Source organism: Mugil cephalus, chromosome 14 (genome assembly GCF_022458985.1).
Source record: "Mugil cephalus isolate CIBA_MC_2020 chromosome 14, CIBA_Mcephalus_1.1, whole genome shotgun sequence".
NCBI lineage: Eukaryota > Metazoa > Chordata > Actinopteri > Mugiliformes > Mugilidae > Mugil > Mugil cephalus.
The window spans coordinates 19,028,482-19,051,273 of NC_061783.1; the positions used below are offsets into that span (position 1 = coordinate 19,028,482).

General features: G+C 41.2%; 3 protein-coding genes across 4 annotated transcripts; 2 read left to right on the top strand and 1 right to left on the bottom strand.

Moving 5' to 3' along the window:
- Positions 1 to 381: 381 nt before the first annotated feature.
- Positions 382 to 5,858, top strand: naxe (NAD(P)HX epimerase). Of its 2 annotated transcripts, none has more exons than XM_047604488.1 (7): positions 382 to 496; positions 1,732 to 1,919; positions 1,998 to 2,106; positions 2,377 to 2,487; positions 2,569 to 2,679; positions 3,567 to 3,714; positions 4,522 to 5,858. In XM_047604488.1, exons 2-7 carry the CDS (start codon positions 1,747 to 1,749, stop codon positions 4,719 to 4,721), a joined length of 852 nt encoding a protein of 283 aa, XP_047460444.1. In that variant the 5' UTR covers positions 382 to 496; positions 1,732 to 1,746; the 3' UTR covers positions 4,722 to 5,858. The 2 variants fall into 2 exon arrangements, with proteins under 2 accessions (XP_047460444.1, XP_047460443.1); XM_047604487.1 differs by having other exon boundaries at positions 415 to 554.
- A 47-nt stretch (positions 5,859 to 5,905) lies between these two features.
- Positions 5,906 to 13,886, bottom strand: scn1bb (sodium channel, voltage-gated, type I, beta b). Its single transcript, XM_047604489.1, has 6 exons — positions 12,687 to 13,886; positions 12,315 to 12,481; positions 11,490 to 11,733; positions 8,638 to 8,779; positions 7,680 to 7,754; positions 5,906 to 6,436 (listed from the first exon to the last, which is right to left on the bottom strand). Exons 1-5 carry the CDS (start codon positions 12,733 to 12,735, stop codon positions 7,685 to 7,687), a joined length of 672 nt encoding a protein of 223 aa, XP_047460445.1. The 5' UTR covers positions 12,736 to 13,886; the 3' UTR covers positions 5,906 to 6,436; positions 7,680 to 7,684.
- Positions 13,887 to 14,778: 892 nt separating this feature from the next.
- On the top strand, positions 14,779 to 19,881 carry zbtb22a (zinc finger and BTB domain containing 22a). Its single transcript, XM_047604486.1, has 4 exons — positions 14,779 to 15,553; positions 16,672 to 16,890; positions 16,986 to 17,757; positions 18,378 to 19,881. Exons 2-4 carry the CDS (start codon positions 16,684 to 16,686, stop codon positions 19,481 to 19,483), a joined length of 2,085 nt encoding a protein of 694 aa, XP_047460442.1. The 5' UTR covers positions 14,779 to 15,553; positions 16,672 to 16,683; the 3' UTR covers positions 19,484 to 19,881.
- Positions 19,882 to 22,792: the final 2,911 nt, after the last annotated feature.

Sequence of the window (22,792 nt, forward strand, 5' to 3'; positions counted from 1 at the left end):
TTTATTTTGTCTTTATTTTATGATGAATTTAATTCAACAACATACATTCAATCCAGTGTCATAGCAAGTTTGTCTTGCATACTTTAATTTTATGCTTCTTTTTGCCCAAAATAAAGACTAAATAAAACTCTTTCACAACTTTAGTTGAAAAAAAAACTGTCATCCTCTTTCTATGTATAAGAATATCACATTGTTCATTAAATGTAATGATTAATATTAGCTTTAGTGTCCAGATAAAACATTAAACGAGACGTATATTTACAATTTTATTACTTCTGTTATTCATTTTATTAGCTTGTATTTTTACTTTTACGTAAATAAAAGTCATACAAACCATATATGTCTATGACATTGATTGTATCGATCACGGCTGCACTTCCGCAATAAGGAACGACACTGTTGCGCATGCGCAGCAGAGGAGCGTTTCATTTTCCAACCCGGAAGTAGGTGACACCGCTGGGCTGCGAGTTTGGTTTTGTAAGACCATAGTTGATCTGTAAGTTGTATTATTGTGTTGTTTAGAAGAGCACACCTGCATGCGAAGTTAACATCTGGTGAGTGTCGTTAATATTTTGTCACGTAGTCACGGGAAAAAGTGGAGGAATTGTTGAAGGTTAGCCAGCGACTTTTAGGAGACAACAACAAACTGTAACGCGTGCTTTACACAACCACAGCTTTCTTTGCAAAACTTAAATGATAAGTTGTGAAAAAGACACAAAAGGACTTTAATATCAACGCACAGAAGCAGAATTACGCTGCATTTTAATATCAGTTACAACAAACTGTGCAGCTGCAGGTTATTTAGACAAATTAGTTTCTATATTTAACCAGCAACAATCTTGTCACGTGAAAAGAAAAAAAAAAGATTAATTGTTTTAAATTACAAATTTATTGCAGTATTTAGGACCTAAGTAGAATTGTATTATCAGCTGATTGTTTTAGTCCAAAATATGGTAATAAAACCACATAATAGTTCTAGTTTTTTCAAGTGTTACTGGTTTCATATAATTATAGATTTATGTGCTTTTTATCTTGTGGTGCCAGATAAGCAGATTAGAATTTGCAAAAATGCAAATCTTTCTCAATAAATTACTAAATAAAATAAAATGCAGCCCTGATGAGTCATGAGTTAATCCAGACAGATGACTCGTGATGTGAAAATCCATTTTGTAAACATTAAAAAACTGTGGCGAGAGCTTGACACACTGTGTCATCTTCATAAACATCATTCATTGCACCACAAACAGTAACGGAAATATGTCCAGTAGACCCCAAAAAGTGCTGAAAAGGATCAGAATAAATGTTTTAATGTTATTAATACAGTCTGTCTGCAAATTATTTATGTTTTTCATCAGATTATTTGAATTGGCAAATTACTAATAAGGCTTAAACAGGCTCATAAGGAATCATGCAAACAAAAAATCAAATTGCATGTCAGCCCTTTTCCAGCAACAATGACTATCACTTTTTTTTTTATTTTGTCTGTTTGCATGTGTTTTCTTCAGTTGCAGCGTGTTGCGTCTCGGCCACCGTAAATGTATTTTCTTCAGTTTAACGTTGTGCTTCATGCAGACTGTTTTTAAGAGTTTTCACAGAGTGACGTATAATGTTTATTTGGGATAAGTCAGGATGCAGGTGGACGGCAGGAACGCAAATACGCAAAAAGCACAAGAAAAAACAGTGCAACATCAGCAGGCTGAGTCTTTGCCCACTGTGCTGTTTTCTGTCCAGCTCGTATCCACCTGGATGTTGAGCGTTCGGGCTCTGTTTGGGATCGGCTTCCTGGTGACCTCGCGAGCAGCAGCCGCCCTCGCTCAGACGGGGACATGTCCGCTGTCCTCCGCCGCTGACGTCCACAAACACAACTGTATCGGCAGCAGACCGGCGTCCACCATGGCCCAGACCATCAAGTACCTGGGGTGAGGTTTCGCAGCAGTTTATTCCAGAAAGCGTGTGTGTCCGTAGAGAGACCGGACTGAGCTGTAGTGTCTTCGCAGGCAGGAGGAGGCCCAGCACATCGACGAGGAGCTGTTCAGCGAGTACGGCTTCAGTGTGGATCAGCTGATGGAGCTGGCAGGACTCAGCTGTGCCACGGCCATCACACGGGTGAGGCTGGAAGTTAACAAAATGGACAGATTTACAGAGTTTTTCTGGTTTTATTTTTAATTTAATGCACAATAAAACAATATTTAGAGTATATGCCATTACATTAGGACTGCTGATAGGTGAAGTGACTAACGCTGAGTATCTTCTGACTCATTGGAGGTATCTTTCTCCAGTAGCTGCTGTAAATAAAAGCCTCTTCTTTCTTTCATGTACCTGTTACGGTGCAGTGGTGTATAAATTTAGCGTCATATGTTTTTTTTCCCCCTGCAGGCATATCCACTTACATCCCTGGTGAAGGCCAGACCTTCTCTGCTGGTGATCTGTGGACCCGGAAACAACGGGGGCGACGGCCTCGTCTGCGCCCGTCACCTCAAACTCTTTGTGAGTTTTATTGTTTTTTATTGTTTCATCCAGCCTCCGGTCTCTGTTAAAGCACCTTCTGCTCTCTGTGTCGCGTTGCAGGGATACGAGCCCGCCATCTTGTACCCGAAGAGGCCGAACAAGCCGCTGTTCCAAGGCCTGACCACCCAGTGTGAGAAGATGGAGATCCCCTTCCTGACTGAGATGCCTGAGGTTCGCTGTTCATCAATTATGCTGCAGCTTTCTCCACCGTGCGCTCATAAACAAGCCATTGACTGTTTATGCATTTGGTTTTCGAGCTGTACGAACACTGTATTAAACATGATCACAGCTGAATGCAGCTTAGAGGAGATGAGGCCTTAAAGATCCCTGTGGGGAGATTGGCTTTTAATGCAACTAGGGCCGGGCGGTATCACCAGAAATTTCTAATGGTTCTGAGATGAATTAATGCAGTAGATTGACTAAGGATGGACTATTTTACTGTGATGATGAGTAAACATTGTAGAATAATTCAACACTAGTAGTAAAACAGGTTTGCATGGCCCTGTGTTAGAACTGACTGCTGATGTGGAAATCCCAGAACATTTACACCTCAGAGGTAAAAATAAATAAATAAATGTTATCAAGATGAAATGAAGAAACAGGGACAATTGAGGATGCATTTATTTGGACATATTTATTCATATTTAAACTATGTCTGTAACGTCAATCGCAGCGTGACCAACTACCGTAATAATTGTAGTCTGCGCGCAACAGTTTTTTTTCTCATTCATAAAAAGCTAAAATTGGGGATATTTTCAGGGACATCTTGAGCCAGGGGACAGGTCATTCAAAATGGGGCCGACACGGCACCTTTTTTTTTTTTGGTACAAGTCTTCTCGTTCTGCTCCTTCATTTTTCGGACCTTTCAATCTTCACCACGCTGCACAGTGATGCAGTCGCACAATTCAGGTCTGAAACTGTCTCGTGGTGCACGCTGTGTAATCAAATACACTGGTATGACAGTATATTAATGAACCAGTACGCCATCCAGCCCTAAATGCAAAAGCGTCAATTAAATTACTATCAGGATTAATACTTGTTTACTTTTTTCTTCACAGGCTAAAATGATTGATGAGGCTTACAACGTGGTGATAGACGCCATCTTTGGCTTCAGCTTCAAGGGGGCGGTGCGGGAGCCTTTTGGCTCCATCCTGAACGTGCTGAAGAAGACCACCGTCCCCGTAGCCAGCATCGACATCCCCTCAGGTCGGTCCTCACGCATTAAGCTCATACCAGTGAGAGGAAGATACTTCTCGCTGAGATCAAGTCCACCTGAAGCTCACGTGACGAGGATCTGTTAACGTCCGGACACTGTAACCTGTAACTGGACGTTTCAGTCCAGTTTTCCCAGTAATTGGTACTTTAACAGCCTCATTAAAGACTCCGGACTAAAGATAGAGCTTAAGCTTGTGTTGTAACTGTAAGTCTCAGTCTACCCCCTAATTAAGAGAATTTTTTTTAAAATTTTATATAGATGGCTCCTTTAACTTCTCTTCCAAACCATCTTTAATCTCAGGCTCTAAAATGTGGACGACATTGACATGGATTCCAGCTTTGTTTATCTTTTTTTTTCCTCCCTCCATGTTTCTGTCCTTACACAGAAAGAATTAAATATTTATTCCGACCAGAAAGAAACGCCTGGGTAAAGTGTTTATATTACCTACCGAACAGATTGTCAGAGGTTTACGACTCAAGTGGAAGAAGCTTCATTTGAATATTATCTAAAATATAATAGTGAAAAATAAAGTTTAGAGATATCAAGTTGATATTGGCGCATTTATCACAATAAATACATTTGTTTTTTATTGTCAGTTTAAAAAACAGATCCTTAATATATCCACAATGTGTAATTTTGTCAGTTACTTTGCTTGGACATTTGATTTTCTGTGGTTTTCTTTGTCCATGGCTGCTGCAGGATAGCCCAAAAATCAATAGATGATTTTGCATGCATCAGTTTACACTTCTCTGTTCAGCTGGATTCAGACATCGTATCCCGTTGTTTCGTTTTTAAAGGTTGGGACGTGGAGCAGGGCAGCCCGGACGGACTCCAGCCCGACATGCTCATCTCTCTCACGGCTCCGAAGAAATCGGCCGCCTCGTTCAGAGGACGGTACCACTTCCTGGGGGGGCGCTTCGTGCCGCCCGGCTTGGAGAGGAAGTACCAGCTCAACCTGCCTCAGTACCCCGGCACAGACTGTGTGTTACAGCTGTAGACGCTGCCAGGTGTTTGAGAAGGTGATGAGGACGTAAAGCCCACAGACGTGTTAAATTTAGAGATGGAGCCTGGAAGAGCTTAGCTTAGCTTAGCATAAAGACTGGGGAAATTGGCTAGCCTAGCTGTTGCTTAATTATGACAGTGAAGCCAATTGATTTATAGCCGTTCTTGTCTTGTCATTACAGCCTGATATGGTATCACCACGCTTCTACACAAAACTTAAACCCAATTAACCCAAATACAATAAAAATAAACACTTAAAACCCATTACTTACAGAGACTAGCAAGCTGTGTCCACCTGCTTCTAGTCTTTATGCTAAGCTAGGACAGCCAGGATCAAATATTCTGCAAAATTCAAATATTTGCTTCTTGGAGAGCCATAGCTAGCACTCAGTTAGCTTAGCATAAACACTGGATCTGATTAAAGAGGTTAGCCTAGCTCTACACATTTTTTTTATTTTTATTTTTTTACAGATCTAAGCTAGTTAAGCTAAACTAAACAAATACTATTTTTTTTTGCTTCCAGTCTAACTGCTAAGCTAACATAACCACAACCCAATTTCACCTTAATTTATTTAGTTAATAGTGACATAGTAACAGTAAAACCACTACTGTTTGTGTATGCGATATATGTAGCTACAGTTAGCAGCCATTTACCTTAGCATGACCACTGCAGAGAAAGCAGCTAGCTTAGATCTATCTTTGCTAATATGTGTGTAGGTGGTTTTGAGACAGAGCTAAGCTAATTTATTAATCCAGTCTTTATGCTAAGCTAACATAACCAGATCCTGACTCCAGCTCTGTCTAAACACTCAGCCAATTAACTTACAAACATATGCTACTTGTCTGTGTATGCTACACACGAGGCTACAGCTAGCCCATTACCTTAGTGTGAACAGTGAGAGGGGAGCTAAGCTAGGCAAGCTTTCCGATTTGTTTATACACATAAGAAAGTGGTACCAATCTTAATGCTGAACAGTTCCTTTAAATGTGGGAGACTTAGATCGGTTTCTGCGTGGTGAATAAATGTCGGTGTGACTTTAATGCTGCTCTCCTGTAAACCCAAAGAGCTGTTACAGTACGATTAGCTTTCTGAAAGAGTTGAAGCTAATGAAAATAAACACAATGCAGACTAGAAGGTGTGTGTGTGTTATCTCTCAAAACAAAAACCACTCCACGCCATGTTTTCTCTGTTTTTATTCCTTGGATTTCACAGAATGTACAACTAGCAATTAAACTGGAAATACAGTCTATCGTAGCCCATCACATTCTATTTTATTAATAACAATACATGATTGTGTGCATGATTTATACATCAGGTATCGATTGGATGATTCAGTAAAAAGCTTTCTGGTACAATCAACTGCATGGAGTCCAACACTTACTTACATACATATACATATATTTAGAGAAATACTGTATGTACAGTTAATGCTTTCAACAATGTGGCTCATTAATGCATAATGGTTTCTCTTTTTAAGTGCAGCAGAACATGCAGCTTTGGAGCGCAGAATACTATATACAGTGCTGGTACCATGCTCTCTCTTTGTGTGTGTTTGTGTGTGTATGTGTGTGTCTGTGTACCCATGTGTGGCGGTTGTAGTCAGGAAGAAGAAGATAAAATGGAGACTTGAGTTGAAGACGAGTTTCGTCTCAAGGTTGTTGTCATGCAGGTCAGAGGGTGGAAGGATATTTTTAGTCCAAAAAGGAAGCCTGAAGACAAAGAGAGGACATGTAGGTGGGTTTGGTGGCACATGTGCAAATACTGTGCTTGTAAAATATTCACTCAGTGGTTAAAATTAAACAATTAAAACAGGATTTATTGCACAGTTTTAGTGTTTCTCTATTAGGTCTGCAAACAAAAATCTACTGACATCTTAATTTAACCCTCAGGGATCCTTTGATTTATTACCCTCTTGTAACCTCAGGGGATGAAAACGTCCAAAAAACTACTATAAAAACTGATTCATATTTTTTTTCCACTTCAGCACTTTACAAAACTACCAACAGTTAAATTATTTTGAGGACTTTTGACCGTTTAAATTCCAGTTTCATTACTTGAAGTCACTGTTGTTGTTACGAAAAAAAAAAAAAAAACATGATAAATTAGCTATTTTCCGTAAAACTAATGTTGGGTGGCTGGGGCCTTTTTTGACCAAGATTATCTAAAATATTGACTTGATTGGATTATTAGTTTTTGTGTAGCATCAGATATAAAATTTACTTCCCTCTTGTAACGTTAGCGGACAAAAACGTCCCATTGATTTCCATTATAACTACATTTTTTGATCTCTCAACTATGACACAATAAAACCATTCATTCTGTAATATTAGGGTTTCATTTATGTTAAAAAATGTCCAAACTTGTCATTTTTATTGTTCAACACTTCACAAACATGTTTGAAAAAAAGTGGATAACATTATTTTCTTTTTTATTTACTGGAGTCACAGTAGGTGATAGTGGCTAAATGTTCCTAATATTTTGCCCACTCTTATTAATGCGGTGACCGAAACATTAAGACTAAACTTCTCTAAATGTTAAATGTCTTTAGATCATAATAAAGGCATTATTTTAATAACGCAGCCAACAAAGATGTTAATTTAACTACCTCATACACTGGTAGGTAGATGAAGTTACAACAATATGCTAACAATTTATTTTTTGGCATATTTTAAGTAGTATTCAATATTTGAAAATAGTGATAAATAAATGAATGAAGCTATTAAATGAACTTAGAATATAGTAGTGAAAGAGATGTATATCTTAGCATGAAATTCAAACACTCAAAGTATTTCCAAATTGTTCCTAAGTGCAGCTCTAGAGCACATTTATTATGTCTGCACAGTAAATAGCTTAAATTATTATTATTATCAGCTCGAAAAAACCCAAACTGTTGAGCATTTCTTTGATTTATCCTATAAGAACTATTACCTGGATTAGTGGATCATGACTTACCTTTATCATTCTCCGACCTGCACCCCCGCACAGTTATCTTTACTTTCTGACGCTATCGCTAAATATTCAGCATTTCTGGAAAAAAGACAGAAAAGAAAAAACAAGCGTCCGTCAGAAACAGTGAAAAACTTCTTTCATCACAGTGACATGGGTTAAAAAAATAAAAAATGCAAAAAACATATATAGTATGGATTATTTATTTATTTATTTTTTTCACTTACAGGAGGAAGGTTTTGCTTTTTACTAGGGAGGAGGAGGATGACAGGATGGAAACACGACACGTTGACAAAGCGTAACACGACAAAGAGGCACAAGTGAGCGCACACAAACACAATGGACACAGTGAAAAGTCTTAAAAATGAACGGCGAGGAAACTTAAAAACGTTCCAGGTGTGATTTCAGCAGTGGGACATGAATAAGGGATTCATGGTGAAATACACACGGCTGATACTAAACGTGTCGCTTTCGGACACGTCGGAGTGAATAGTTTTTGTTGTTTTGTTTTTGGAGGAAATAACCGGTCACACCAGAGAGTCAGCAAAGGTCACAGATCGCCGGATTTAAAGGTTTATTTTCAGATCGCTTTCAAATTGCTAGTTTTAAATCCCGTCGTGACCAGGCCTTAACCCAGACGTGTGTGAGCCGCACGGCATCTGCAGATATGTCAGCCAAAGAGTTACAAGAAAAATGACTCACTTTTCTTCCACGCTCATCTTGGTACTTACAAACCAAAGTCGTAAAAACCTAATATTGGCTGACGCATCTTTCTCCAAAAAGTCACTACTAGTTGGACTAAGGAGAAAAACCTTTAGTACTGTTCTCAGGCACAGAGAAATGCAGCGGCGGTTAAACTCAGACGTCTAATCTTCATGTTTAATGTTAAAAAAACAAAACAAAACGTGGAAATAAAAGACGGTCGCGTGCCAGGAGCCGACATGCACGTGATGGGAACACTCACGCGGCCTCTCGTAACGCTTCTTCTCCGGCTGCTGAGATCTTCCTGTAGCAGTAAATCATCTCTATGAGGAGCCAGACCTGCAGCCCGATGATGGACACGTACATCATGACCTCCGACACGATGGAGGCCGTGCCCCTGGTGGCTGGAAGACAAAAAAAACAAAAAAACAACACCTGTAATAATAATAATAATGACAGGAATCTCCTGTTATTCTTTTATTATCATTTTATTGCTATTACCAATTAATTTCCCTTGTGGATCTTTAAAGTCTAGAATATTTCAACTATAGTGAAAAGTGGACTCATGTAATTTCCCGCATGTATTAAATATTAGTTCAGTGATGCTCACGTTTTAAACCTTTGCAACACTTGCTTTATGTTGTTTTAATGATTAATTCCTATATAAATGTATTTTATTTTACATATTAAAGAGTGTTTTGTAGCCAGTCTGCATTTATAAAGTAATCATTTAATGAAGCTGCTGTGTCGAGATGAGGGGGATGTTTCCTGCTCATGGCAGAAAACGAGAGAGATGAGCGTCTCCCTTTTTATTTATTTATTTATTTATTTATTTATTTATATTTAACCCAGGGGTCTTCAACGTTTTTCAGACCACAAACTGATGAGGGATTAAGTACGGACCAGACAGAACTTTTCTCTATATATAGAGAACTATATATAAAACTATAAATTGAACTTGTTCTCAGCTGCAACGTTATGAAACCTGATAATAAAGAACGACAACGCTACATCCACTTTAATATAAAAGTCTGTAGCTTCTTACTTGAATCTGCTGAGCTCAGCTGTCCTTAAACCTTGGCAGCAGGTTCACTAATGCAGGTGTATGGATCTGCAGAGGTTCCTGTTAACGTGAGTGAACGTGACTGGGGATCAATTTGATAAAATATCTTCTAAAGTCAGACAATAAACTTTGCCTTTAATGCTGCTTTAGACCCGATGAATGGATCCGTGCGGTAGCAAATAAACTTCTGTGGTTCAAAAATGAACCTTGGTCCAACGATGAAGACCCGCTCTGTGTCCTTCCATGTTTCCAAGGTAACTTCATTTTCAATTTCAGCGTCACTTCTCTCGTCCTTTAAATTTATTGCTGTTGTGCAGCCGTCCTCGTCCCTGTCGCCTCGATTCAGTTCAATCTATTGATGTAGCGCCGTCACAACACAAACAGGGAGAAACCTTGAGCAGCTCATACGGACGGACACATCTATCCAAGGCCGGCCGGGTGGGGACAGAAGAGACGGACACGCATAGAATCTAATCGTGCAACATAGATGATGATATTATGTGACAGAGTATATGAGGAATCGTGGGCAGGCTGGAGAACCGTTCGTCTAGGTGGGAGTGGACGACTGGAGGAGGCCATGAAGACTGGGCAGGTTGACGAGACTCGTCCCGGTTGTCCAGAGCAACCAGAGTCTCCAGAAGAACAAAGTACATTCGTCTGAGACTCCGCTCTGTGATGAGAGCTTCTCATCTTTTCCCTTATTAAGCCATGGGTGCGTAGGAATAATCGATCCAGCCGTCTCACTCCAGTTCCAGGTGCTGTGACTTAAAAAGCCGGTTTGCATTGGATCGCAAAGCAGAAAAGTGAATACGTTTGTGCAGACGAAGTGTACGAGGCAGAAGGAGGGAGGATTTCTGTGCTTGAGCTGCACGATGAAATGCATTTTGGACAAATCGGAGCCGTTGGCGTCTTCGTCGCTATGTGGTGTTTGTGCGTTATATCAGATGATCGTAATAACTTTTTATGGAAACAAACCGTGCACAGATTTCATCCTGTCACAGGCTTGGTTCATGTGGCAGCTAGTGAATAAAACACAACTAAAAGTAGTTTTATTTTAGTTTAATCTCATCTCATCTCATTTTCCGCAAGCGCTTAATCCTGCACTAGGGTCGCGGGGGTGGATGGAGCTTATCCCAGCTGGCATCGGGCGAGAGGCGGAGTCCAGCCTGGACAGGTCACTAGTCTATCGCAGGCTTTAGTTTAATCGATAGCTGTAATTCTTATGAATACTGGGTTCCTACACAGACCCAGATCCTAATTTCCAGACTTCCCCGTTAAAAAAATTGTGATCTGTGTGTATCATGTAAATAAATTATAGAATGAATCATTTGTTTTCATTATTCTGGATATATATACTGTTACGTCACCAAATCATTTCCAGAAGATTACAGCTACGTAATGTAGCTCATACAAGTGAGTGAAGATCAAACCCAGATAAATTCAGTGCACATTTAGTTTTTTTGTTTTTAATGTTAGTTGAACATGGATCATCCATCTATGATCCTCTATGTGGCCCACTACGTGTTTTGATTTTTTTCATTTCATTTTCCATACTTTTCCAGAAATGTCTTAAATCAGATTCCACACTTTTCCATACTACGTAGATACCTGTGAATAAATATTCCAAGGGAATTCATTTGGTCAAAAACATGTTTATAGTCTTTTTTTAGTCTATGTTTTGACGGTTGTCAGTGATGCAGGAAGGCTGTGTCTTCAATGGACAAGTCTCACATGTCTCAGGAAGAGTGGAGCGAATTTCTAGGTTAGAGCCTTTTTATAGATCCCCCCCGAGACACCTTTTTTTGTTTTATGGGACATTTTATAGTTCAAAATAAAAGAAAAGCACCTCAATTTACCTTCAGTATGTTGTACTCCGATATATTTTGTTGAGAAGTATTTTTTATCGGGTGGAATATACCCGACCTGAGTGATGGTGTTACTGATTATAACGTTAGCGTCTTCACTTATTTTATATACTTTAACTAAATAATGCATTTTAATTTCATTCTTTTTTCAATCAAATAGTCCCTCGCAAGTTGATTTCCCGTTACCTTTAGCCACCACGGAGAGCTGGACCAGCTTCCTGATGATGGTGGTGTGCTCGTAGTTGTTCAGCGTGTAGGAGAGGACGCGGTTCAGGAGGCAGGCGTAGGTGCCCGAGTCGTTGAAGGTGACGTTGAGCAGGTATATGGACGCGTCCTGGATGTCGTTGCTCCTCTTGCTGCCGTTCCAGTCCAAGCGGTCCATGAAGTGCTCGCTCTGGATGGTGGGGCCGCTCTCGTCGTAGGAGTAGATCTGGTGTCACAGGGAGACCAGGGTAAATGGACGGGAAGCTCATTACTTATACATTACCTACAGCGTATGAGCACAGTCTATAAATTATGCACGTGGCTTAAGCGTTCGGCGTCGTTTTGCTGTTATTCTGGTAGTTTTTTCGGAGAGTTATTTATCTGTTTCCTGCTTCTTTGAGAAACAAAATAAATCTTCATCTTATATGTAAACGCATAACTACATATAAGACATTTAATTTTTTGGAATGAAAACAGATTATTCAGATTTCAGACGTGTGCCGTGCTCCGGGTAGTGGATGACAAACGCAGCTGCATTAACACGGATCCAGCCGTGGACAAGGTCGGGGCAGTCGTGTGTCATCTCTGAAGCTTTAACGATCTCTGCGGTGGAATATATTGCCGCTGATTCGATCCGAAACACCGTGATGGCCTCGGCCCGCGGGCGCTGAGGGGGGCTCGGATGTGTGCGCAGCGTATTGACAGCCTGCGTCTGGAGACACGCCTCGAGTTTAATTTGAAGGAGGCTTGCATAACTAAGCGCAAACCTCTCCTATGTTTGTTATTTTGCTTTTAAAACACACTCACGTGAAAAAAGTCGGCCTCTCCTTGGGGTCTGAAGTGCCATTCGACGGTGGCTGAGCCCTCCACCTCGCTCCTCATCTTGCAGGAGATGCAGCCCAGTTTGAAGCCTTTGCCCGCCACGGCCTCCGTGTCCGAGTCCACCTCTGCACAGGCCCCGTAACACCGGTCCACTGTTAACAAAAAAAGAAACAAAACAATGGTGAAAATGACGTAACAACAAAAAAAAATTAGAAGGTTGCATGAGGCACATGAATAGAGGAGCACAGTAGAAAACAAGATCAATAAACTAAATGACACGAACAGTCTGCAAACACAAGAAGAGCAGTGCAGTTGTTGTAATAATACGAATGTTCATATGCAAACATGTCCACTCACCAAACAGGCTGCAGAGCAGACCCAGGAGCAGCAGGTGCAACGATGCCATGTCGCCAGATGTCACAGCAGCTGTTTTACTCGACGAGGCTCCTCCAAAAACACTAAGCTTTGAGTCCCCCCCTCCTCCTCCCAAACCGAGCACCTCCGAGTTTGTTGATTTGAGGAGGTTTTCTTCTACAAACGAACCTTAAAGTGCAGGCTAAAGTACTGCGTCTGTGCACGGCGGCTCGCTGCAGACATGCATTGTAAAAAGCGTAAAAGCTCTTATCCGTCTACAACACCTTCGCTTAAAAAACGCTGGCGTCCTCAGTTCTTTGGCTCAAGCCGGCGTCAGTTTCCTGTAAGGTCACGGAATTTATTGCCACAAATTATTGCTTGCTTTCGAGGCAATATCCCTTCGTCCGGTTTAACTCAAGCAATCAAGTGGTGGCCTTGGTGCTATTAATTATCAAATAGCTCGTGGAAACAATCCAGGTGTATACTGACTCACAGTGCTCTCCTAATCCACACCCTGAGATTTGACTATGTGTTTTCCCTGAGGTCCTGGTGTGAGATGCACAGACCATCCCGGGCCCACAGGCTCTGCTCTCTAATAAATTACACACAGCACAGATTTACAGTACGAATGCAATAAATGTCAACGTGTGCAACACGCCAGCTACTGAACGAAACACTTGTACACGCCGGTGCATATGTGATTAATTTGCATGCTCTGTGATAAGAATCAAATGGCTACTTGTAACATGCTACCAGATTTAATACAGACAGAAATTTAAAGGTCTGCTTTTTTTTTTTTGTATATATAGATATATATAAACACACACATGTAATTATACCCTGAAATGAAAGCCTACTGTCCTGAATTAGAGGCCTCGTCTCCTCTTGTCGTCCCCTCGAATGGAAAAATAAAAAATAAATGAAATAAATAAATAAATAAAAGCCTCTGGCAGCGGATCGTGTTGTGATTTTCCACCTACTATCTAATGACCCCGTGCTCGTCGTAGAAGAGATGTCTCGGTCCCGCTGGCATCGCACGGGAAGACATTTAAAAACAATCAAAAATAATAATAAAAAAAATGTCCCCAGACTACAAAGAGATAAATAGCACACAGCCGCGTCCCGGTGCTCGGTCTGACGGTGATTTCTGCTGCGCCACAGCGGCACCTCTGTCGGCCCGACTCAGAGGATGCTGCAGATGCACTGCGGTAATAAAAAAAAAAAAGGCTAGGGGTAGGTGGGCTCTTTTCTGGGAGTCGACACTTTTGTCGCGGCTCCCAGAGAAGAGTCGGCTCTTTCAGCTCCCGAAGGCACCAGGCACTTTTACTCTCCTGCGCAAAAACACAGAACTTAAATAATAATAAAAATAAATAAAAAAATAAATCTTGATCCGTCTGCACAACATAAATTAGACTAATAAATAAATAAATTAAAAGTAAAGGATAAGAACCATCCAGGGAGTACTCTGTAACGCCTTCCTGAGGTTTGGAGACTAAACAGACTGTGTCCAGGGTTTGAGACATCTGTGGAGATCATTTATAGCTTAGTATTTCAACCCAATACAGCAGATTCATACGGTTTCCGTGTTGATAAGACATGCATTCAATATTTCCATAAGAAACCTAATAATTGTCTCCTTTTGTGCAGTTTTTCCTGTCATGTTTAATATTTCAATAAAACTTTAATTGTGCAAACGATCCAAAACACTGCAATCAAATCCACAGGAGCAGAAACAGTCAGTAAACATGGTGTAAATGTCCTCTGTTCACTTTGGCATTGAGAAAAAAAAAATCATTCAATGGGAATCGACTCTTCTGATTCACTACTGAACATCGACTCTTTTGCGCATGACACATCCCTGGTGCTACTGAGCAGGTGCCGATGGTTGAAGCCGTTTTCATAGCATTTTATGCTAATAAATCAAGCTAGGTTAGCTCCGCAGAAGCTGCTGTTGGAGTTAGAACACATATGAATGCACCTACAAGCATTAAATCTTTGAAATCCTGCAGACAAGATATCATCTTCATCATGCAATATACAAACTGTGCAAAACAGGGATGTGACTGTCTCCTTTATTTGGGTTCCTGCTCATGTAGACATTGAGGGAAATGATGTTGACATAGTGGCCAAGTAATTAAAATTTCAAACACTAAGCATGAATATATCACTGAGTAAGAAGGAGAGGAAAGCAATAATTAAGAAACGAGTACAGAAAAATATGGCAAGAATATTGGGACATAAACAACACTGGAAGAGACCTTTATAATATCCAAAAACAGGTTGGCGAGGGCTAGAATATGTGGTTATCACCTCAGGATAAAACACTCTGGACTGAACAGCACACTTCACAAAACAGGAAAACATCCAACTGGAACATGTACACACAACAATAATATAAAATCTGTCCAACATGTGCTGGTTGAGTGAAAAGGGTAAGAGAACACACAACCATCTGATTCGGTACTGGAAGGGAACAGGGTTTATGGATCTGATTCTTTTTATTTATTTAATTTTTTGTTGTTCTTTTAATAATATACTGAGCCACACGCAAGTCCGAAGAGTGGCGGTATTGCACCTTTAAGTTGGTTGTCAGCAGCCATTACAAACCAAAAGAAGGGGAAGAAGAAGAAGAAGTCCGGCTACCGTAATAGTTGTAGTCAGTGCGCACCGACGCTCACTGTTGCTCACTAGCGCTTTCTACCGGTTTACCGTAATGACTGTTGTTGTAGTCTACGCGCAACATTTTTGTTCCTCATTCATAAAACGCTAAAAAACGGGGACATTTTCGGGGGAGAGCTTTAATCGGGGGACAGGTCATCCAAAACGGGGACTGCCCCCAAGAAATCAGGGACGTCTGGTCACCCTAAATTGTAAGTTTCACACCAAAACACCCACTGTCGCTGAATGTGAGGAGGATGCTGTTAGCCTCGGTTAGCTTCGTTTTATTTGTTTTTATGTAAACACAAACACGAAATTGCACTTTGCAATTCAGCAATGGCCAGGTTTCGTGTCATTAAATAGTCAACGACGTCCCGTATAAAAGTACACCTCAAAGGTTAAGTCAAGCAGCTTATTGCTATCTTGGTTAGCCAGGCTAGCTATTCAGGCTAACCAAGACTAGCTCCTGCTAATACGAACTTTGATGCAGTAGTAGCTAATAATAATAACTATTATTCAACTAGAAACTACTCATAGCTACACTTCATACTAATATTAAATATAACTGTTTATACGACGTGTCGTGTTGACAAACTTCACATTTACAAAGCTATCGTAAAGCTAAGCTATCTATTGTAAATATTGTGTATGTAGTATAGTACAGTGTTTATTTTTGCTTTTGTTATATATTATGCATGTATGGTGTCGAGTGCCTATGCCCATCTATTACTAAACACATCTATAATCAATCAATAAATGTACATATGGAGGTAAAATTAGTTGTTAATCAGATTACGTGATTGACAGAGAATCATTTGTCAACAAACATAATCATTAGCTCATCGATTAGTTGCCCTCTTCAGCTACTCGGATGGTGTTTACTTTATATAATATAATTTCTCTGTTTTGTTTTGTTTTTCAATTTGGGAAAATAGGCATGGTCAATGAGCAGTGACATTTTTTTCAGACTGTCATTAATCAATAAGAAGATAATTGTCATTTCAACTGTTGTTTTATTATCAATTAATCTGTAGTCATTAATGTGGTATTTGGTTTATAACATGTTAAATATTTCGTGTTTAAAGTTGCCAGTGGATAAAATGACTCTTGCTTGTTTTTTTCTAAATTACAGTTTAAAAGCCCAATAGATCCAGTTTACTATTATGTTAAAAGAGCAAGAATTCCCTACACATACATGCATATGTAAAGAACCTTAAACTGGAGCGCCTCTTAGTTTGTTTTGCATCGTCATATGAACTAGAAGAAGCATTCAAAAGTCTATATTGTAAGTATACAAATTATTGACCTCCTTTTCCATTCTTGTCTATAGTTTTGTGTGACCATGGATCCAACCTGCAGCGCCTCAGTGGCTCCGGCTGGTTTGACCGTCCAGGTGTGTTTCCCCGGAGCGCGTGCCGCTGTTTTGGATAATCTGAACCGGCAGCGGGAGGAAGGCAGGCTGTGCGATCTCTCCATCCAGGTGCAGGGTCAGGTGTTCAGGGCCCACCGCTGTGTGCTCGCTGCGTCCTCGCCTTACTTTCACGACCAGGTACCTCGCATTCAATGCACGTGCGGACCGAGCCTCTCCACGTTTCTGTTCAGATCCTCAACGCTCTGCACGTCTCTGCCGCTGTATTTTCACAGGTGTTACTGAAGAATGTGACGACGGTTTCCCTGCCTTCAGTCATGGACCCAGTGGCCTTCGAGAGTGTCCTCAGTTCTGCTTACACTGGCCAGCTGAGCATCGTGCACGACGATATCGTCAACTACGTCACCGTGGCCAGCTTCCTACAGATGTGGCACATAGTGGACAAATGCACCGAGCTCCTGAAGAGGCCCCGGTCTTCGGTGGACGTGGCCCCGGGGGAGGCTGCTGCAGCTCACGCCGGCACCGCCTCGCGCCAGCAGTCCCCCAGCAGCACCGAATGCCTGTACGTGGAGAGGGAGGGAAGGAGGAGGGAGAGGAAGCCCGACGCCTTGCCTCCCTTGGCTACATGGAGACGCCCGCAGCAGTTTCCGAGGTGGGGGCGCCCGCGGCCCTCATCAGCCCAGCACTTAGCCGACTCTCAACTGGACGCGCTCCCCGGATACGTGGAGAGTGATTACGCCAGCTGCGAGGAGGCATGGGTGTCAAGTCATGCTAAAACTAACCACTTTGCTCACGACGGACCTGGCCACAATGGCCGGCACCACGGGGGCTTCCCCAGCGGCGAGGCCTTAAAGCAGAAAGTCAGGTTTCAGCAGCGGGGCGCGGCGCCGAGCGTCGAGCGGCTGATTGACAAGAGCAGAGAGAGCGTGGACAGTGATGAGACGCTGGAGAAGAGGAGGAATGAGAAGAGGGAGATAGAGGCGGACGAAGGCATAGGAGACGAGGCCATGGAGAAGAAGGAAGGCTTCGCACAAATGGGTCACTGTGGTAAGTTTATAAATGGATTTATGAACAAAAATATGTCGTTTCTTTACTTAAACTGTTTAAAACATTGGCCACATTTGAGAAAAAAAATCAGTTGCAACCAATGCTACTAAAACAATATGTCCAGATTTTTTGATATTTTGAGAAATATGAACATCTCTCTTTTGTTTTCATTTAATAATATGAGCAATAGTCTAAACACATTTAGATGTTCCAATCCAGTTGTGTTGCCCCCATTCAGATACAGACGCCTTTTAATATTAATTAAACTAAATTTCCTCTCCTGGACACACATGAAGACTTTTTTTCTTATCTTACTTGTATTCTTCTAAATCACACGGGGACATCGCCACTGGATTTAGTCCAATAAAGATTTCTGTCAAAGTGTACAGAGGGTGACTTGCTAGTCTTAAAACGAATAACTACAAAAGATAAGACTTGGCTGAACTCTGATACAATCTAATCAGATCTTCTTTTTTTTTTTTAAATACCTGCATTTATTAATTAAACTGTTTGTAAAATTCAGATTTGATCAAGAATCCAGCAAAGATAATTAGCGTTAAGGAGAGACACACCTATTGTTGTCTTTTCTCTTTATCTAAATGTTATTTTGATTTCTCCAGCGAACTTCCACCCAGTTCCAAACGAAGATCAGGACGCCAGAAACGCCTCAGTGAAGCAGAGTGTGGATGTGATGAAGGACAAAGTGCAGAGAGACTTGGTGGGGAGCGACCCCTCCTCAGACCTGCCCGGCGTTCAAGCTGAAGTAGATCCGGGTCCCCCCTGTCCGGTCTCAGCCAGGCTGCAGCAGTGGCAGACGGGCACCTGGTCTCATCAGGACCAGAGGCCCCAGGAAGGAGAGGGCTGCAGCAAGCACGAGGACGAGGAGGACGAGGAGGAGGACGTGGACTTTGAGTGTTTCACAGGAGGGACCTACAGCAGGGACACGTACGATGAGATTGAAGACGGCACAGGACAGGTTTCCCAGAGGCCTTTAGTGCCCGTGTCTCCTGACTTCACCATGGCGGGCTCGGACGTGAACTGGCCGTCAACCAGCGGGGGACAGGGCGGCTCGTTGACCCCCACCTCCAGCCGTCACTTGTCCCCGCCTTCCGCTGCCTTTCCACCGCCGCCTTCGCCCCCAACCCCGTCTTCGTCGTCCTCCGTGTCCCTCGCCGGCGCCCCCTACACCGGCAAAGTCCACTTCTGCCACTGCGGCAAAGCGTACACCCTGAAGAGCATGCGGGACCGTCACGTGAAGATGCAGCACCTCAACCTGCGGCCCTTCGGGTGTCCCGTTTGCACGAAGTCGTTCAAGATGAAACACCACCTGACCAAGCACCTTAAAACCCACGGAGGGCTGCGGCCGTACGAGTGCAGCCTGTGTGGGAAGAAAGTCATTTGGAGGGACAGCTTCCTGAGGCATCAGGCCCGATGTGAGAGACTTGCCTCCAGCTCCTCAGCCAACAGCAACGGCACAAGCGCCGCGCCGGCGGATATGGACGACAGCTACGGTTACGGATTTGACGAGGGCGAGGCGTTTCTCCCCACCGCAGGACAGGTGAAGGTTGAGGAGGTGGATTTTCACAGGGAGATGGAGAATGGGATGGGCGGGCTGTTGGGGAGCGTGTCCGGGATCGTGGATGAACTAAGAACCCAGTCACAAGATTTAAACGCCGCTAATCACGTCTTCAAAGAGGAAGCCAGCGAAAGCTTTAGTGGCAAATAAATGTGACACAGAGGTTTGCAGCACTTAACGTAGTTTGTACATAAATGCTGTCAACACGGTAAAAATGAACAGCACACAAAGTTTTTAAAGAAAACGGACACAAATCGTCGAATTCGTCTTTGAGCGCCTGTTTTGCTTCGATTCGTTTTATCTGCATTGTTTGCAAAAAAAAAAAGGAGAAACAATCATATGCTTCACTTTAGTGAACCTGTCAGTGTCACGTCGTTGCTGTAAACTGTGCTGAGCAGTGTTGTGAATGTACCTCTTAAGAAGATTTGCATTTTGCACATAAATTATTCGGCATTAACATGTATTAGAGGACTTGTGTCATATTGATGTATCTTCACTAAATGTAAAGTTGAGAAATCTCGGTAATAAAAATAACACTTTGTTTTTGACTGGTTGTGATTATTTTAGAGCGTTGTTTAATTCAAGAATACGACTCATTTGCAGTGTGAAACTTACATTCAATCTTCTTCCTAGCATACAGCAATGTGCATATATTGCATTATTATTTTTCTAAAGGATAGTTTATTAAATGTAGACATTCTCCTAATTTACTTCTTCTTCTTTGCACTAAAACTACTGGAAAAAATCAGTTGGATGGAAATTAGCTTGTAACTAAATCCGGCACATTTACACAACGTCATGCATTTATACCAAGTGAAATAAACAAATAAATAAATGTATAGGCCAGGGGTCGGCAACCCGCGGCTCTTTCTGTCCTCTGCTGCGACTGCATGTGGCGAGTGGTGCGGGGCAAGGACGCTGACTAAAGTCGTTTTTCGTTAATTGCCTTAGAAAAGCCATAGCTGTCCAGTCAATATGAAAAAAACAACAACAAAAAAAACTGAATGAGATTGAATGCCACACTACTCACACTCATGGTTTAACACATAACATCCAACAAAAGCACTCAACTCCCACAGTGCATTGCAGCACATATAGTCTACTCCTCGTTATCGAGTATTTAATTCAAATGTATTTTATTTCACTTCGTTAGTTTTTTTTAAAAAAATGTCATTCTAAATTTGAATTTATGGTGATTTTGTAACATTAAAATAAAACGTGCTTATGTTTTTGTCGCTCAAAATATACGTCACGACTGCCGATGCGCGACACCCGTTGTCAGGTCCAGCCGCTATTTAATGAATGAACGCAGGTGAGCCAACCTGCTTTTTCTTCGTTTTCTCTGTAGCAGTTCTTTCATTTCATAAATGCAACGCACTATAGTTATTTATTTATTTATTTTATACATAGCATAGAGGTAAAAAAACAAAACAAAAAAAAAAAAAAAAAAAAACGATATATGCAGTGTTATCTTCATTTTAGCTGTCAAAGGGGTTTTGTGGCACCCAGTGTTTTATTTTCTGTGGGAAACGGGTCCAAATGGCTCTTTGAGTGTTGAAGGTTGTCAACCCCTGGTATAGGTTATAAAACTGTTGTGTTACAGGTCCAGCTTACATGAGATCAAATTAAGCTGTATGTGGCCCATAAATTAAAATGAGTTTGACTTCCTTGGGATAGAACAGTTTTAAAACATTTTTAACACTGACACCTTCTAGAATATTACATATTGTTAGCCTAATAGCATAATTGCCTAAGTCATATTTAAACGTATTTGCAAAGCAAGAAAAAGCACAATTTTTATTAAGCACTTTGTTTTTTATTTTTATTGATCACAAAAAAGTTAGCTAGGTAAATATGCTATTAGGCTAACGATGTGAACATTGTAGGCCAGTCTACACCTCAGTTAAAAACACTATCAGACTATTGGTATTTATAGTTTGGTAACCATTTAGCCACAAAGCTAGCCAGGTAGCTCATTCTAGTATGTCGGTCATTTAAAAAAAACAAAAAAAAAACAACAACAACAAAAAACAAACAAACAAACAAAAAAACACTTTGGGTTAATCTGGAACAGGATTGAAATCTTAAAACCGCAATGTATTGTGGGCCGCTCTGCTCTTCTTCTACAACAAACCGCTGCATTCAACCATACTTCACTTTTAAACGGTTTTAGTCTCCAACCGAATCAACCACAAACAACACTCCCACAACGACGCCACGGGCGGTGACTCCAGGACTCCGGTCGGTAAAATGACACCGAAAAACTCACCGTTAGTGGTGTTACCGTGATGCGAAGGAGAGAATATCAATGTAAACAAACAGTCTTTGACCCTAAAAATGGCGCGTGTGACCCACAATACATTGTGCGATCACTTGGTCTTCCGAGCTCTATTATAGGTCTATTAAACGGCAGATTTGAAGATGTTTGTGAACCTCGCTTCTTAATTTGTTGCAGGTAGATGGAAATGTTTTCCTATTTAAAGAAGCCAGATAGATGTCCAGTAATTTGAATTAATAACTGTCAAGCACAAAAACCAGTGTCATTCATTTTTCAAAATTAATTCATGATAGCGTCTATTTTCTACGTTTATTTTCTCTCTATTAACAATATCGCTCATGACCCCCCTTAGTGCAAATACAAAGTTGTGTTATGTGAATGGAAAAAGTATTTACCAAGAGGAAAATAGAAATACAAACAGCTTTGCCCTGTCGCATAACACAGAGCTAGGCTCATTTTAAAATAGCTTTAAAATAATAATCAAAATCGATTCCAAATGTCGTGCACATCACATCCGTGTCACTGAAACTTGTTTTATAATTGCTCCTTTGCAGAACAATAGTCTCTGTAGCATTGTTCCCGAGAGACGACCTGAATGGATGGACAACATTTAATGTATTCAGGTGCATTCAGAGATTCTATATGGAAATCTCCATTTCAATGGCAAACACGAGGTTGTGATGATCAAAGAGTAAAACTACAAAGAAGAAGAAATGTATCACGCGTGGCACACTGTCTATGTGATCATGTAACATTGCAGCATTGCAGATACATACATACAGCAAGTTGCTGCAGCATGTAATAGGAGGTCTGTGTAAGCCGTGGGTTACGTCCTTGAAAAGTTCTCACCATTATTTCTAATGGTGCGAAATGCAGTTTTTCTTACATATTGTCCAAACTATAGATGATTGGCCTCCAGTGAACTTTTCAGCTCTGTGTGCGGGAGTCTTTTCAAGGCTGGATCAGTTTTAGTTGAGGTCTATTCATACACACACACAAATTGTTCATTTTTTTCACCTACAGTTATTTAGACATTGAAGTAAAGTTGGTGTAGACAGAAGACGTTGTTGTCATGGTTACGATTCAAAGGTCTAATTTGTAGTTATAATACCTGCACACATACAATGATCCCGCTCTGATGCAGCTTCTTTTATTCCACTTGGGAAACTATTTTGTGATGA